Source organism: Echinops telfairi, unplaced genomic scaffold, assembly GCF_000313985.2.
Source record: "Echinops telfairi isolate 266 unplaced genomic scaffold, ASM31398v2 ScPeMD7_30;HRSCAF=105, whole genome shotgun sequence".
NCBI lineage: Eukaryota > Metazoa > Chordata > Mammalia > Afrosoricida > Tenrecidae > Echinops > Echinops telfairi.
The window spans coordinates 4746366-4763245 of NW_022103927.1; the positions used below are offsets into that span (position 1 = coordinate 4746366).

Here is a 16880-nt window from a genome sequence, read left to right on the forward strand (position 1 = left end):
TATCTATCTATCTATCTATCTATCTATCTATCTATCTATCTATCTATCTATCTATCTATCATCTGTCTATCCATCCATCCATCCATCTATCATCTATCTATCTATCAATCATCTGTCCGTCTGTCTGTCTATCTATCATCCGTCTATCTATCTATCTATCTATCTATCTATCTATCTATCTATCTATCTATCAATCATCTGTCTATCCAAAGACTTCACTCCGCACACCAAAGCCAGGCCTTGTCCTAGGGCTCTGCTCACACCTAGCCCCAACATTTTGCCGGTGGCTTGCTCCCATCGCCTTTGGACTCTCACCAACGCCATCCTCAAATCTTAGCCCTGCCACAACACATGACCTCGACACGTGGGCCCTGACGCCTAGCTCAAGCCCTGTCCCTCTAATCCTGACAGTCTCCGTCCGCATAAGATTTAGCCCTTAGCCCTGTCCTCATCTCCTACCGTCCATTCAGACGGACACGTCCTCAGAGCCAGGAGCTCTGGTGACTCACGTGATGTCAAAGGTGGAGCCCAGGAAGGAGGGCTGCTGCAGCAGGAAGGCGGTGGCCGCTGTGTAGGGGGCGCGAGCCTCGGAGGCGTCCCAGTACAGGTCCTTCTCCAGCATGGCCAGGTCATCGTACATCTCGTCCACGGCTAACATCGACACCTGCGGGTGCAGACATGCAGATGGAGGTGGATTGACACAGCACCAGAGCCACGGGGGACCCCTCGTGCAAGGGGTGAGAGTTCGGTAACCAAAGGCAGAAGAAAGATGGCTTAGGCCCTTCTTGGCGGGGATGGGGTCAGCAGTTGGCCGTCTTTGGAGCCAGGGATGGCCAAGGGCGGCGAGAGTCTCACCTGGAAGTTACGGTCGATCAGAAAATTGGTCTCAAAGTCGTCGTCATCCTCTCCGAAAGGGTTGATGAGCTGCTCTGCTACCTGACAAATTGAGCGTGGTTGGAGGTTGGTGGGGTGTGGGTGTGGGGGGAGGCGGGGCCTAGAGCACCCCTGCTGGCCCGCTGGCCCCACCCACCTTGAGCCAGCCTGCGTAGAAGAAGAACTGCAGCAGAGTGAAGATGGGCACGAACAGGTCCAGGTCGTGGCCTTTGTAACCCTGGGCTGGGTCCAGGAACTGACGACCGATGAGGCAGGCCAGGAAGTAGCTGTACACTGCGATGGTCACCACCTGGGAGCAGGGCAGGCCACCAGGTCAGTGTCCTCCCAGCCTCAGGGCCATGGTGAGACCCAGACTGGGGCAGGGCGTCACTGCAATGGCTCTCAGTTTCCCTGTGCCACTGGGGGAGGGGTTACCTGGGTGTAGACTAGGGGGACGCTAATCCAGTCGTAGTGAAAAAGCATCCCACACTTGGCCCGGAACAGATTCAGCTCCTGGTGACAGATACAGGTGATGACTGAGAGAATGGACGTGAGTAGCCGGGATGGAGGTGTGTCTACATCTGGTGGCAGAACAAAGTATTGTACTTCTGGGGGTACCAGGGAGAGTGCGTGGCTGTGAATGAGCGCCCGGCCTGGGGGCCACCATGCCTAGACCCTGCTCTAGAGGCTGTCTGGAATCTTCCACCTTGGACGCACAAGGCACGGCTGCCGTCTGGCCCCCACTCCAGGGACACAGTTTTTTCCCTACATGCATCTCCTCACCCCGCCACAAACCTTGGGGAAGCTCACCTCCAGCAGCAGTTTGAGGGCGCTGTTGTCCCGGATGCGTCCCTCCCGCCGGGCCTGTGCCGCCAGGTTGCAGAACCAGACACAGGGCACCCAAAACTTGTTGTACGGCGAGTTGAGGTTCTCGAACTTCTTTCGCTCTTCACGGGTCATAAACCCTGGAGGGGCGGGAGCGGGGGTGGTTTTTCCTTCCAACGACCAGCTTTCCTCCACCCTACCCTCTCCCCAGCCACACCACACCCCACCTCTGGCCGAGCCTCACCAGCCTCCACCACGTGGTCCACGGTGGGGAAGCGCTTGAAGACAGCGGTGCTGACAGAGCGCAGGATGAGCACCGCGGAGAGCCCAGCGTAGCGCATCAGCGTGCGTCGGTAGAGGCGCCCGCGCTCGTCCCGCCCGTGCACTGTGCCCACCACGACGCACATGAGTGCGTCGGGGAGCGGCATGCACCGGTACTGGTCCCACCAACGGTGCACCACCAGCGTCACGTAGAAGCCTGCGGGCGAGAGCAGCAGATGGGCCACTTAGCAGGGATCCGATCTGACCCGGTGGCTGGGGGGAAAGGGGGCCAGGGGCGGGCGAGAGGAGGGGCTTCCTATTAAAGGCCACTTGCGGAGGAGGAGTTTGGAGAGCCCAGATCTGAGAAGACACCTGGGCATAGCCAACTGGGTCGCATTGGCTACTTGGGAGTCACCTGGGGTGGGGATTCAGGTCTTGGTTTGGAGATGGAGATGAAGGGCCTGTGTTAGTGCGAGGGGCATATGGACAGGTGGTCCTCCCAGACACAGGGAGTCACGCGGGACCGGCCAGGACGTGGAGAGGGGTGCCAGTTTGTGAGCCTGTACACAAGGACACCTGGGCAGGCTTGTCCCTGCAGCCCTGAGCAAGGACACCGTGCAGTTAGAGACAGATCCGGCTCTAATCTCAACCTTCCTAATGCTGCGACGCTTTAATACAGTTCCTCATATGGTGGTGACCCCCCAACGATACAATTATTTTCGTTGAGACTTCATCACGGTCATTTTGCTACTGTGATGAATCGGGCGACCCCTGTGAAAGGGGCCTTCGACCCCCAAAGGGTTGGCAACCTACAGGTTGAGAATCGCTCTATCAGAGTCTAGGGACAGGGGGACCCTTCCGGAGGACGGGTCTGATCAGGCGCCACCCAGGGCATCGGGACCCAGACGGGAACGGGCTCCCCTAAGAATTAAGTGGAACTGAGGGTCTCCGGGAGGCGGGAGATGAAGGAAGGGGAGGGGTGGCTGCACCGAGGACGAAGGAGACCGGGATGAGGCTGGCGTACTGGTCGCAGTAAAGGACGAGTTTCTCAAAGTAGCGCTTCTGCTCTTCGTTCAGCACAAAGCTGCAAGGTAAGGGCGCGGGTCAGAGGAGGGTCCCCTTCGCAGCGGCAGAGCGCCCCCTCCCCTCCCTGCGCCCTGCGACCCGGGGGCCGCTCACCGGTAGGCGCCGCTCAGCGCCAGGTAGAGGCCCAGGAAGCAGAGCAGTTCCCGCCACAGCAGCTTGTAGATGCTCCCGCGCCAGAGCAGCAGGAGCTGCGAGAACCCGCCGAAGCGTGTGTTGGCCACGCGGGCTGTGTACGTGACCGTCATCGCTGATGAACCGGAGCGGCGTGGGGCTGGGGGTGTCTGCAGAGATGCGGGTGGGTCGAGCGTCGGGTCCTCTGCGCCCCGCCCACCATGCCCCGTCCTCCTCTGGTGGCAAGCTGCCCCACCCCCTGGCTCCTGTTCCCACAGTCCAGCGCCCACTTCTCCCAGCTTGCCTGCCACCCTATCTCCTCCAGACCCTAGGATCTACGTGCTCAGTCGCAGGGTCGCTCTCTAACCAAGTCTGGGCACCCCACAGGACCCCATCTAGAGATTTCCTGCCCAGCTGCCCTCTCCCAGCTCCTCGTTTTGGGGCTCCGGGTTCTGTGGAGCCCCTTCCTGAAATTCCGGCTTGCAGTCCCCCCTCTGACCCTGGGGTGGACTCCACTCTCCCAGCTCTAGTACAGGCCCTTGCTTTATCCTGAACACCATTCCTAAGTCCTGAACCCTGTTCCCCCCCCCTTGCCTTTGCCCCCTTCCCAGCCCCCCCTCTCCCTCACTAGCCTTCTCCACCCTGACTAAACGCCTGATGCCACCCCTCCCCCATTACCTCCTGGGTCCTAGACCCTCCCTCTCTTTACTGCCTTCTGCCCTTCTAAGGCCTCTCCTCTCAACCCACCGGAGGACTGAGCGGAGTTCCTGCTTGGGCCCCTCTCTCCCAGGCCTGGCCCCTTCTCACCTGGGAGGAGGACGGCACTTGGGGACTGGATAGGCAAGTAGCTTCTGTGCCTGGTGGGCTGGCTGGAGTCTCCTCGCCCTCAGCTGGAGGGGGCTGGGGAATGGGCGGGGGCAGCCCCTCCCTGGCCCTCCTCCTTAGTTGCTGCTTCCAACTTTGTTTAGGAAAGCCCGGTCAATTTGTTATTTGGGGCAGGGGGAGAGGTCCACCCTCCTCCCCTCCGTGGCCTCTCTGCTGGTCAGCCTCCCGCCTGCAATGGAGGCCCTGGGACCTTGGAGCATGGGGGAGGGGCAGGACCCTCTCTTTCCCAGGGCCAGAGTCTATCCTTGAGGATCACTCTCCCCTCTGTCTCCTAGACCCACACAGGCGCGTGCACACCGATACACCCAGCCACACGTTCAGCGTCCCTCAACCCGACATACGGAGGCAGCTGTGTCCTCACCGCCCAGGCTCTCAGGCACACTGATAGTCCAAACACCAACACCGGTGAAACACAGGCGGGGACAAAGGGAGGGGCCTCACATTCCCCCAGGATCACCCCATGTTACAAAGACACACACAAACTGACACAACCAGCCAAGCGCATTACACACCCAGACACCAGAACGCCTCCCCTGGACACCGCTATGCACCATCCCACCAGGGGAGGTCACATACCCTTCTCCCCAAACTCCCCAGCACAATGACACCGGAGGTGGTGACACTGTCTCTCAAGGCCATGCCGCACAGTCCTTGAGTCACAGTGGGTCCCACAGGACCGATGAAAACCTTCATCTCTAGCTAGAGTCAAGCCCTTATCAGGAAACACCCGTCTTGGGGTTCCCTCACTGCTCCGGGGGTACTCACCCCTCTGTACACCCTTAGCGCTCCCTCAGACACTCTGAGCAATGTAGTGAATACACAAGTTTGGGGGATCTAAAACTGAACCCCCCACACTCTGCATCCAAAGGGGACCCTTGTTCCTCCCGCCCACAGACTATCTCCACTCGCAACCTCGCCGGCACAGACCCATGGGGGTGGGCAGGGGACCAGGAGTCTGGCACAGGGAGGGCTATCCTGGTGTGGGATACAGAAAGATTTCCCCCCAACTTGTCTCCCCCACATATAGATGCTAAACCCAAGACACTGCTTGCTATACATGGTAAATGACTGTACACTTGGAGGTCAATGAAAGCCGCTTAGAGGTTATTCTCCCTGCGGGTTATCCGCCTTAGAGCAATCAGTCTGTTCACCCTAAGTAGGACCCACTCCCTTCTGATAAGGATGGTGGGTTGCCTCCCTGAAGGAGAGCCCAGAGACAAGGTGGAGCCCACTCAAGGATGACCAAAGTTAGGCTGCCATCTTGAGATGGGTCCACCCATCTTGTCGCATGCGTACCCCTAATCCCTCCCCTTATTTGTGTATACCCCTAGATCACTCCCCTCCCATTGCTTGTATTGCCTATGGTACAACCCCTTCCTGTTGCATATGTGGTTACCTGTTATCAGGGGGCTTACACGCTCCCTGAAGATATATAAGCCTTGGTTAGAAATAAACTCTCGCCCATCTCTTCTCCCGCACCTCCACATGGACCAAGAGGGGCTGAGGTGAGCTTGCTACCGTGAAATGTGTCCGACTCCTTTATTTTACCCTTTCTCCTATGACTTTACTGTAATCTTTATATAACCATACAGTTGCGCCTTCGGTCCCCCACGATTGTTAGAGGCTGGCTACTCTAACATCCTGGGGTGGGTACTTCTGTGCCCACCCCATCACAAGCAATGCGGATGTCTGCACAGCCCTGCCCAGAAGCCTGGCAGCCTGGGACACTGCGTTCCTAGCCTGTCTGGCAGATGTCTGCCCCACCCGGGGCAATTAGGAACCAGCCCAGGCCGGCCATCTCAAACCCCTGCCTCTGCTGTCCAGCTGCCGGATGGCCCATAAAAGGGGGCAAGGGGGTGGTGCTGGGTGGGGTTGACAGCTGCCTGACCTGGGTAGGGGGCAAGCTGTGTGTGGACCCACAGCCCTGTCTTCTCCCGTGACCTCACACTGAGAGCTAGTCCTCTCTCCTAAACACCCCCCAACCCCTCCCTCAGCTCCACTGTGTCCCCCACTGACTGCTGGATCCCTGCAGGGCTGGGGGCAGGCTGCCCGGGCTAGCAATAATTATAACAGCGAACAGCCAGTCACAAACGCTTCCTGGTGGGTACGTGCCTGGCATTGTCCTGAGGCTTTTACATCATCTCACTGAATCCTGACTCACAGGTTTAGGAAGGTGGGCTGTCAGGTGGAGACACTGAGGCTGAGGACTTGAAGCCAGCCAGCTTGGCCCCGGGGTCTTTGCCACCAAGATACTTCACTGTGTGTTTACCTGAGCCACACCTGCTTGCACACACCCAGACAGCAGACTAGAGGGGGGACACGTCCAGGCTCGTGGCCGGGTTCCCCTTGCACACACACCCTGGCACGCCTCACCACCACCTCCTGCTGACTCATGGGTGTCCTCAAGACACCCGCTTTCATCCCCCCACCCGCTCCTCTCAACCAGCTTGATTGGAACCTGACCTGCTCAAGGTCACTCAGGTCCTGGGTCTCTGCAGGGGGAATAGGACTGTTCAGGCAGTGGCATGGGGCTGGGGGTGGCGGTAAAAGGGGCCTTCCAGTGCATTTTCTTGGGGGTCTGGTCCTATGACTCTGTCCAGGAGTCCTCAATGCTTTATTGGGGTGCAGAGGGACCCAGGGGCCCGAAGCTCGGGTGGCAGGAGGTGTGCTCTGCAGCCAGTCCCAGGAAGAGCTCCAGATGTGGATATGGAGCGGAGCCCCAGTAGCCAAGACCCTAGCCCCTCAATAACCCTTGCACTGGTCACTGCAGCCAGTGGCAGTGCAGGAGGGGACTGACTACCCAATGGGGTAGGCCTGGGGCGGGGGGGCGGAGACAGTTAATCCCCAGTCTGGCAGGCCAAGCCTCTGCCCAGGACGCCCATTAATTCCCCAACCAAACAATGGGCAGTGGTGGGCCTGCTGTGGGCCTAATCCACTCTACCAGCCTGGGGCCTGCTGAGGAAGCACTGGATTCCCACGCTCCAGACCCTCTGTTGGGGGACAGATGCCCTCCCTCCCCCCACTATCCTCTTGCCCAGCACCCTCCATCCCAGACAGCCACACACACACATGCTTTCAATAGGTCTGGGCTGAGCACAGCCTCTGCAGGTAACCCTGCACTGCGGTGCAGAGCACACTACGTGCAACTGAACCTGGCGGTGGCGCCACCCTCACCCCATCATCAACATGCTCAGCAGTTAAAGATCATTTTATTGAGGATACAGGAAGTGGGGAGAGGTGAGGGTCCGTTGCAACCCCCAGCCCCACCAGGGGGTACAGGCCCCCTCCCCACCTCCACCCCTTCCCTCAATAATCGCCCCCCCTCCCCACTGCGCCATTCGGGGTGGGGGTGAGGGGGTGGGATGACAGCTGTGTGCAAACTTTGCCCTGGGGTGGGCCTGAAGTGTCAGCATCGGGGCACAGGCAGTGGCCCTACTGGGTGCTGGGGGGCTTGTAGGGTTCGAGGAGGAGGGCTGAGAACGTGTTGACCTTGTCTGCCCCTCGCACTTCGTGGGGTAACAGCGGCAGCTTGACGATGTGGAAATCTTCATACAGGTCCTCCATCTGTGGCCAGGGCAGAAGGCAGCAGTCAGGGGGCGGGGACAGGCAGTAGAGTATAGGGAGGGGAAGGGAGGAAATTCAGGATGGCAGGGGAAGTCCCTCCCACCCCCAGTCCCTGGCTCACCAAGATCTGAACCCAGAATTAGGGCAAAGGTGAGGGGCTCCAAGATGGGACAAAGGGTCAGGGAGGGACGCACAGGGGCAGAGGCCCCTCCCTGTCCCCCCGACCCCCCTGGTTAGAGCCTGAGGGCACACCTGATCTAGGTACTTGGCCTGGATCTTGTGGCGGGCTTCACACATCTTGCAGGGCTTCTCGGGGTCGGGGAAGACGAGCTGGTTGACGATGATGTTGTGGGTGTCGATCTTGCACTTGGCCAGCTCCTGGATCAGCCGCTCCGTCTCGTACAGCGAGAGGAACTCGGCGATGCACACGCAGATGAAGGTGGTCTGCTCCTGCGGGGGCCACAAGGGACGGTGAGAGGGGGGCTCTGGCCTTGCTCCCCTGCCTGTCCGCCCCTCCAGCTGGCACCCTAAGCTTACAGGGTCTTTGAACTGCTCACTGACGGAACGAATCACGGGCAGCGTCTCCTCCAGCTTGGAGGCCAGCTGGTCGGCGTTCATGTCCCCCAGGCCCAGCATGTTGCACATCTGTGGCAGAGGTGGGAGGGTCATGGCTCACCGGGAGCTGGTTACCTACCCTGGGGTAGGGGGCAGCGATGACAGGCACCACGGGCCCTCCACCAGAGCCCAACGGGTCAAATCCCTGCTCTGCCATTTCTAGGGGCGAGGGACACAGGGACCACGACCAAGGGGCTTGAACTCCCAAAGCCTGAGCTTCCCTACCTGTCCACCTTATCTCCAAGAGCTGGTGTGCTAAGTGTGGGGACAAGTGTTAAGCTGCCTAGAATAGTATAGAACACTTTGGGCACACAGAAAGTACCCAATGCATGTTACTGCCTGAGGTCCAGCCACCCTGGGGGATCACACACCACAGGGGAGGGGCACAGAGTGGGAGGGGGCATTGGACTCATCATGACCTTGATAACTATGGGCCCACCCCGGGATCTTCATGTGTGTGGGATGCAAAAGGGCTTTTCCCCAGGTTGTCTCCTCCAAATACATGTCAAACCTAAGAAGCTGCTTGCTATGCATGGTAAATGAGGACACTTGCGAGGTCGAGGCAAGCTGCTAAGAGGTTATTCTCCCTGGGGGTTATCAGCCATCTAGAGCAGCGGTTCTCAACCTGTTGGTGCAGACCCCTTTTGGGGTTGAACAACCCTTTCACAGGGGTTGCCCGATTCCTAACAGTAGCAAAATTAGTTATGAAGTAGCAACGAATTGGGAGTCACCACAACATGAGGAACTGTATTAAAGGGTCCAGGCATCAGGAAGGTTGAGAACCACTGATCTAGACCAATCAGACTATAGTCTGTCCCACCCTAAGTAGGGCCCACTCCCTTCTGATGAGGATGGTGGATTGCCTCCCTGAAGAAGAGCCCAGAGACAAGGTCGAGCAACTCAAGAATGACCAAGGTTGGAGTGTCATTTGAGTCTACGGTCCGCCCATCTTGTCATATGTGTACCCTTCATCCCTCCCCTTCCTATTGCTTGTGCACCCCTAGATCGTCTCCCTCCTATTGCTTGTATTGCCTATGGTACAACCCCTTCCTGCTGCATATGTGGTCACCTGTAATCAGGGGGGGCTTACATGCTCCCTAAGGATATACAGGCCTTGGTCAGAAATGGAGTCCTCTCCTCATCTCTCTGTGTGGACCTGGCTAGTGAGATTGTGGCCGTCTAGGTGAGCATGCTGCCATGAAATGTGTCTGACTCCTTTATTTTATCTTCTCTCCGATCTTCTATGACTTTACTATGACCTTTATATATTATTGCCGTACAGCTGTTCCTACAGACCCCACGTGCTGTTAGAGGCTGTCAACTCTACATGTGATGGAAAGGAGGTGAGGCCCAGAGAGGTGGCATTAACTCGCTCGGGGTCACACAGGTCCTGCGTGCAGAGGATCTGAACCCGAGCAGCCCGGCTCCGGAATACGTGCTCTCAGGCTCCGTCAGGGCCACTTAGTGGGCAGAGGCCAGGGACGCTGAGTCCTCTCTGGTGGTAGGACAGTCTGTCCCCCTCCCCAGCCCCACAGTGAAGGCCTCACACTGGGAAGTCCTGACTGAGGGCGAGGAGGGTGGGAAGGGGCCTTTTGTGACTGCAGTCTGGAGGCTGGGGATGGGGGTGGGGTGCTGCCCTCAGCCTCGGGGGATTCTGGAGGAGCAGGGGCCCGCTTACCTGTGAGATGAAGGGGCTGATCTGGTTCTTGATCTGCATGAGGCGGCCCAGGCCCCTCTCGACGATGGTGGGGAAGTTGAGCAGCCTCAACGTGTGGCCTGTGGGGGCTGTGTCAAACACCACCACCGAGAAGTTCATGCCTTTCACCAACCTGCAAGGACATCCACACACACGGGTCAGGCCCGCTCTGCCTGAGCCCCAGGGCGCCCCCGGCCTGGGCTGGGCCTGACCTCATGACCTCGGCGTAGCTCATGGCCTCATCGATGCCGGGGAAGGCGCTCATGGCCTCCTGCATCATCTTCTTGCCCATGCTCAGCATGTTGTCCTCCTCAAAGAACTCGTCGGGCAGCTCGGCCACACCAAGGCTGGGGTCAATTTCCTGGGGACAGAGGGGGGCGGCAATGATGATAGCTGGGGCCTCCCCAGTTCAGCACAAGGTCAGAGGGAGTCCACAGAGAGTACCAACCAGAGGCCTGGACATGACCCCGCCAGCCGGAGGGACTCAGGTATATACATACACAAACGGCCAAACAAAGGCACAAATGACAGAAAATTCCAACCTGGGATCAGTGCCCCCAAGGAAAGCCAAAGTCCACCGGGGAGCCTCTTCCCCAGCTGTCCCCTCCGCTGGCGCCAGCTTCCTCGGGGGCTCCCATGACCCATCTTCAGCTTTCTCCCGATCACTACTCATCAGGAGCCTCCATGAGCCCCTGTCTAAGCACCCCCACCCCGCCTTCTGTCCTCACCATTGGGCCTCTCCTCACGGCCCATAAGACTCTTGTGGAATGAGATAGAAGAGGTCCGAGGAGGGAGAAGGAGTGGCGTGAATATCCCAGGGTGAGAGGGGGACTCCCCCACCCCCAGCAGGTGAGCGTATACCTGGGAGATGGGGAGCAAGGTAGGAGAACTCATCAGGTTTGTTCAGGCCCACAGGGCGGTGATTCCAGAGCTAGTAGACCCAGGATGAGGGCTGCGCTCCCCACAGAGGGGAAGGCAGCCTGCGGAGCCTGAGGTCAGAGCGGGGCATGAGCAGGAAGGTGGCCCGCTGGGAGGGCTATCCTGACCGTCTGCCTCCCCATCGTGTTTGCTGTGTGCCCCCAGTCCCTAGAACGGGGCCTGGCAGGGGATGGCTCCTGTGTGTGTGTGTGGACCCACAGAGAGATGGTTGTCTCCGAGGGGGTTCAAGGGTCACCACTCTGCTGCCACATGTACCACCAAGGCGAAGCCAACTCACTGGCTCCGAGTCACACCCCTCACCGATGGCACTCACACCCATGGCAGGTCATTTCTGTCACTGCTCATGCCCCCCTCTGACCTGAACTCATGCTCACCGCTGGCGTCCCTTCTGGCTGCACCACGGTCCCCCTCAGGCTCCAAGAGCAGACCAACGCCGCCTGCTGCGGACGCTTCCCATCTCACCCTGGTGCTCAGGACGCCACACTCAGGCTTTCCCTGAGGCTGCATGTTCTTGGCCGCCCCCACTGACTCCTCCTGCTCTTCTGCTGGGTCCCCAATGCTGCTGCTCCTAAAGCTTGTTTCTGGGACCCTCCTTCTCTCATCCTGCCATGGCTTAGCAAGTCTTGCCAAGTCTCCCAAGAACACCCTTGGGAGACTTCACTAAGCTAGTTTCACAATCCTTCCACCTGAGATTCCAGGGGGGCCATCACGAAAGCACAGAATTCTTGATTTGTTCCTTCTAAACCTGCTCAGTATCCCAGCTGCTCAGGAGACACCTATGAGAAGATTTCCTTCAGTTCTTCTCCCTGATCATCAGCAAAACGGTCTCGAAGCTTTTGTTTCCAAACAAAGCACAAATCTGACCACTTCTTTCTACCGATTCTGACCCACCACACTAGTTTGGGCTGCTGTCCTCTCTCATCTGCATACCGCCACAGCCTTCTTCCTCAGCTCCCTGCTTCCACCCCACTAGCCACAGAGCAGATGAGGAGTCTTTCAGAACATGAATCTGGCCATGGCATTGCGTCTCTTATCAAGTGAACAGCTTTAAACTTCAAATCAACCGAAACTGCTCATGTGGTCTGTGTCATGACCTAGCTTAGCACAAAGAACTCCATTTGGTTTTAAAAGGCCTCCCCCCAAAAAAAATAAGTAAATAAAAGGCCTTCAACCCCCTGCTAGCATCTAGTCCCCCTTCCCCCTCCCTGCTCTCCTGACAGACCTTGACTCTCTCAAGATGTCTCTGCACTCTGCCTGCCCAATGGGCAAGAAATGTAAACTCTCCTGTTAGACCTTGAACGATGACCTGCAGCTGAGCTGCTCCCCCCAACCCCCCTCTACCCTGCCAGTTTGATAAGAATATAACTGCTTGGATATCCCTCCCCTTAAGCCAGCCCACTACTTGGAACTACAAAAACCCTGGGCTTTCTTTGTCCTGGGTCAAGAGTTTTCCAGGCTCTCGGCTACTCTTGAGCCAGCTGTTCATAAAGGCTCCGATTATTAATCAAGCGGGGTGATTGATCTTGCCGGGTACAACAACCTGCAAGGTCAAACACTACCCGGCTCTGATTGGCCTCTCCGATCTCTTCTCCTCCCCCTCCTCTTGGTCACTAAATTCCGCCACTCTGGCCTCCAGATATCTGTTCCACAAATATTGCTCACTCGTTCCCTGGGGGTATGCCGAGGAAGAGGTGGAATCAGGCAAGTCAGAGGACGCAGGGTGGGCATGGCATGGGCAGTTGATGTTGGGAAACCTGAGGGGGCCTTGGCCAGAAGTAGGGTGCTGAGCCCTGCTCCACTCACCATGGCGAAGAGGTTGTCATAGCCTTTGACCTTGGTAGGCACCTTGGAGAACTTCTGGTCAAAAGCATCGGAGATGTTGTGGGCGGGGTCTGTGGAGATGATCAGAACACTCTCTCTTCCCTTGGATAACTGGACTGCCAGGCTGCAGCTGGGCAAGAGACAGGTGAAAAGGCGGGGAGTGAGGGTGGGATTCTCCATCCTAGGAGTGGGGAACTGGAGTCAGCAGACCCTGGAGGAGAGAGTACGGGCAACTCTGAGATCAAACCTCAAGCTCTGCAGGGGGACCTGCTTCAGCCCTTAGCAGAGGTCAGTCAGGTTCAGCAGACAGAGTCGGTCCAGGCTGCTGCCTGGCCTGACCTGGGGCTCCCTCCCTCACCTATAAGTTAAGGGGTTCCGGGGCAACCCCTGCTGAGCTCAGGATGGAGGGGCTGGTGGTTTCCAACTGCTGACCTTGTGGGCCAGAGCCCAACGGGTAAATACTACGTCACCAGGCTGGGCTCCTCCAATCCACCTGGTTAACATAATTTGCGAGATTCCTCCCCCACCTGTGCGTTGAATTTGGTTTGGTCCAGCTGACTGGGACAGTCTGATCTGTGCCCCGTCCCCTTTCCACACCCTCGAAACACCCGCCCCCCATAGAACGGCTTGATTCAACTGCCTAGCAAGGGCAGTCTTGGTGCCCGTGTCACCACTTCGGGCTCATTCTGGTAGGCTGTTGATTGGGACATTTAAGGGTTCCTTTTCTCGGCGGCCCATCTCATGCGCCGCGCTCAACGGGGTTGGGGCCCTTGCACCCCAGTGGGGATGGTCCAGTTCCGAGGGCGGGGGTCCGCACTCATGACTTCAGGAGGTGTTGTCCATTTGCTCCAGGTGACTTTCGGAGATTAAAGCCCAGAAGTCCCGGCCCAGCTCCCCTGCGTCCAGTGGTACATCCCACCGGTCTTCCCGGTACCCCCCCCCCAGCACAACCTCCTCACCTACAGGTTGTCTTGCCCACGCCGCCCTTGCCCCCGACGAAGATCCACTTCAGGCTGCGCTGCTCGATGATATTGCTCAGCGTGGGCTCCAGCGGTTCCACATCAGGGGCATCCTCGAACTCCTCGGCCTCAACCCCCCACCCAGCCACCCCTGCCGCCATCTTGGAGCCGGCTCACGTGAACACGCGGACCGCACCATGCACAGTACATGCGGGGAAAATCACAGATCGCATTCCGACGGAGGGCGGATCCTTGAAATCTTATCCTCGCTTCCGATTCCTTAGGAGCTAGTAGGAACTGCAATTCCAACGTCCTTCGCTCCCAGGGCTCACCGGACCCACTTCAAGTCGACAGTTTTCTAGGGCCTCCCCCTGCTTCATTAACATACTGAGACGTCCCAGGCGGCCTCCCGTATCTGATTGGACGCGAAGTCACGCCGCTGGCCTCTCATTGGCTACAGCTTGTCTGACGTTCACCAATCACGCTCAGGTTCCGGTAGCGCCAACCTTCCCTTAGCAACCATCCAAACACCCGGTCCGAGCCCTCTCAGAGGAGGGAACGCCGAGGTCGGGCCTGGCGGGACTCCATAGGCTCAACTTCGCGCCAATCATTTCTTGTCCCTCACAGACGCGTAGGTCCGCCCCCTGGGTTCCCCGACTGACTGGAAACCCGCTGGCTCCTGCTGCAAACCCGCCGGACGCCTTTGGATGAGCGTGCCGGCGACAGGTCCCCGGGCTGCGGACGCTTCTCCACGTGGCTCATACCGCCCCCTAGGGGCGGCACAAGCAGCCACCCACACTGCAGTGTGGATGGTGTATGGGCTGTAGTACAAATGACCTTAATTGCCAGAGGGGTGCTGAGTAATGTTGTGTTTGTTTGGGTTTTTCCTGAAAAGGGGGCGGTAGGTCACATACAGGTGGGTTGCTAGCTGCAAGGTCAGCCGTTTGAAATCACCTGCTGCAGAAAGATGAGGCTTTCTCTACTCCCGTAAAGAGTTAGCCTCAGAAACCCACAGGGGCAGTTCTACTTTGCCCCAGAGGGTCGCTATGAGTCAGAATTGACTCGATGGCAGTGAGGGAAGCGGGTTAGAGGGGGGCTCATCCTGCCTGACCCAAGCCCTGGTAATTTCAATCACCTCCCCTGCATGCGAATGTTAGACAGGGAATGAGGAGGACCCAAGAAAATTCGATGCATTTGAATGGTGGTGCCGGCGAAAAATATTGAAAGTGCCATGGACAGCCACAAGAACAAACAAGTCTGTCTTAAAAGTACAGCCAGATGGCTTCTTAGAAGCAAGAATGGTCAGACTTCATCTCACGTACTTTGGACTTGTCAGGAGAGACCAGTCTCCAGACAAGGACGTTATGCTTGAAATGTAGAGGGGCAGTGAAAAAGAGGACGCGCTTGCACAAGATGGATTGGTACAGGGGCTACAACAATGGCGCTCAAACATAGGAACAATTCTGAGGACAGTACAGGACGGGACATTATTTCATTGTTGCATAGGGTCGACATGTGTCAGACCGGACTTGATCGCTCTTAACAACTCGAGCCTGGGTTAGAGGGAGAATAATGCTAGGTGTGGGCAAGGTGTTGGCCCGTGCTCCCTGATAGCCAATGCTGGGGAGTGGAGGGACCTTAACCTCTAACAGAAGGGACTCATCTCCTGAAACCTCCTGGTACTTTACGTTCTGTTCCTGGCAGACTTCAGGGTATTCCTTGCTTTAATCTCTGCCCTGCGCTGAAATACAAGCTGTGTCCACAGAGACTCCACTCCAGAAACATTCTTATCTTTCTCACTGCCATCTAGTCAATTCTGACAAACAGCAACCCTATAGGACCAGGTAGGACTGCTCCGGTGGGTTTCCAAGACTGTGAATCTTTATTGAAATAGACAGCTTTTTTTCCCCCTCCTGCATATCTGAACTGCTGACCTTGTGGTTAGTAGCCTAACTCGTAATCCACTATGCTACCAAGGCTCCTTTCTTATCTGTAGATAGGGACTGTATACACACACACACACACACACACACACACAAAACCAATACATTGCCGCTTGTTCCAACCCATAATAACCCTATAGGACAGAAACCCTAAGGGCATAGGTTCCCAAATTTATTTGACCTACAGCTCCCCTTTCAGAAAAAAACAACAAAAACAAACAAAACAATGTCACCCAGTGCCCTCATGGTAATTAAAAACTCCTATACTATAGCCCATAATCCAGGATAAAATGCAGGTATCTGCTTTTACAGCCCCCCTGGATCATTCCAGTGCTCCCCAGGGGGTAGTATCATCCACTTTACTTTTGCAAGCGCTGCTACAGGGTTTACAAGGCTTTCTGCCTCCTTAAAAGATTTTTGGGGAGAAGATGGTTGGCTCAGCAGAGACCAGGCTCTCCCAGGTGCGATGCTGTGATGAAGCTATTTGCTAAGCTTGTGAGATCACCTGTTCAAATCCATGGTGTTGAAGGTCGCTATGTCACTGCCCTTTATCCTGCTGTAGCTAAACAAGGGGTTCTCAACCTGTGGGTCGCGACTCCTTTGGTGGTCAAATGACCCTTTCACACAGGTCGCCCAATTCGTTAACAGTCGCAAAATGACAGTTATGAAGTAGCAACGAAAATAATGTTATGTTTGGGGGTCACCACCACATGAGGAACTGTATGAAAGGGTCGAGGCATGAGGAAGGTAGAAAACCACTGTTTATTCTAAACAAAATAAACTGGATCAAGTCGAAAAGGCGTTGCTGAGAGGGGCACACCTTCTGAAAACCCCCAACGTGGTCCTTGCAATTCTGAATCCCCGTGTTAAGTGTTCTATGAAAGTCACTGCCAAAGAGAAGTTTTCTCCCATCCATCCAACCCGATCAATTTGCTTGCTGAAAACGGTTGCTTGAACACCCTGGGAGTCATTTCGGCCATCATGCGTGTCCATCCTGCAGAGGTTCCTCACACAGTCACCACTGCATCTCCCTTAGTAGACACCTCTCTCTCTGAATTGATAACGGTCCTGAACAGCTTCCAAGGCCAGGAGCTGAAATTGGAGGTGAAGACCGACCCATCAATCATGGGTGGAATGATTGTTTGTATTGGCGAGAAATACGTGGACACGCCTACAAAATCCAAAATGCAGAAGGTGAGCAGGGTTGTACGGGAGACGGTGTGAATGTCTTGATTTTCTATCATCAGTGAACATTCTTAAAGTTGGAGCATCAATAAAATGCTTTCTGAACAGAAAAAAAAA

At 56.7% G+C, this 16880-nt stretch overlaps 2 protein-coding genes and 1 pseudogene across 2 annotated transcripts in view; 1 reads left to right on the top strand and 2 right to left on the bottom strand.

The window, feature by feature from the left end:
* BEST2 (bestrophin 2) overlaps positions 1–3290 on the bottom strand; it is a 13083-nt gene extending 9793 nt beyond the window's left edge. Inside the window, exons 1-8 of the mRNA XM_004715595.1 lie at positions 3139–3290; positions 2949–3043; positions 1943–2176; positions 1684–1838; positions 1309–1386; positions 1031–1183; positions 856–936; positions 510–664 (exon numbers count right to left, since the gene is read on the bottom strand). Coding sequence (XP_004715652.1) covers positions 510–664; positions 856–936; positions 1031–1183; positions 1309–1386; positions 1684–1838; positions 1943–2176; positions 2949–3043; positions 3139–3290 — 1103 coding nt within the window. The remainder of the gene's footprint in view (positions 1–509; positions 665–855; positions 937–1030; positions 1184–1308; positions 1387–1683; positions 1839–1942; positions 2177–2948; positions 3044–3138) is intronic.
* A 4038-nt stretch (positions 3291–7328) lies between these two features.
* On the bottom strand, positions 7329–13990 carry GET3 (guided entry of tail-anchored proteins factor 3, ATPase). The gene is made up of 7 exons (XM_004715514.3): positions 13636–13990; positions 12659–12806; positions 10129–10277; positions 9899–10049; positions 8143–8250; positions 7858–8055; positions 7329–7605 (listed from the first exon to the last, which is right to left on the bottom strand). Exons 1-7 carry the CDS (start codon positions 13794–13796, stop codon positions 7474–7476), a joined length of 1047 nt encoding a protein of 348 aa, XP_004715571.1. The 5' UTR covers positions 13797–13990; the 3' UTR covers positions 7329–7473.
* A 1009-nt stretch (positions 13991–14999) lies between these two features.
* On the top strand, positions 15000–16802 carry LOC101659078 (annotated as a pseudogene).
* The last annotated feature ends 78 nt before the right edge of the window (positions 16803–16880 follow it).

Excerpts from the sequence above, each read along its gene's own strand:
- GET3 (XM_004715514.3), bottom strand. The coding sequence starts at position 13,796 with ATGGCGGCAGGGGTGGCTGGGTGGGGGGTTGAGGCCGAGGAGTTCGAG. Across the intron at positions 8,251-9,898 it reads TCAGCCCCTTCATCTCACAG|ATGTGCAACATGCTGGGCCT; the intron begins GTAAGCGGGCCC and ends CCTCTGCCACAG. Across the intron at positions 8,056-8,142 it reads GTGAGCAGTTCAAAGACCCT|GAGCAGACCACCTTCATCTG; the intron begins GTAAGCTTAGGG and ends TGGCCCCCGCAG.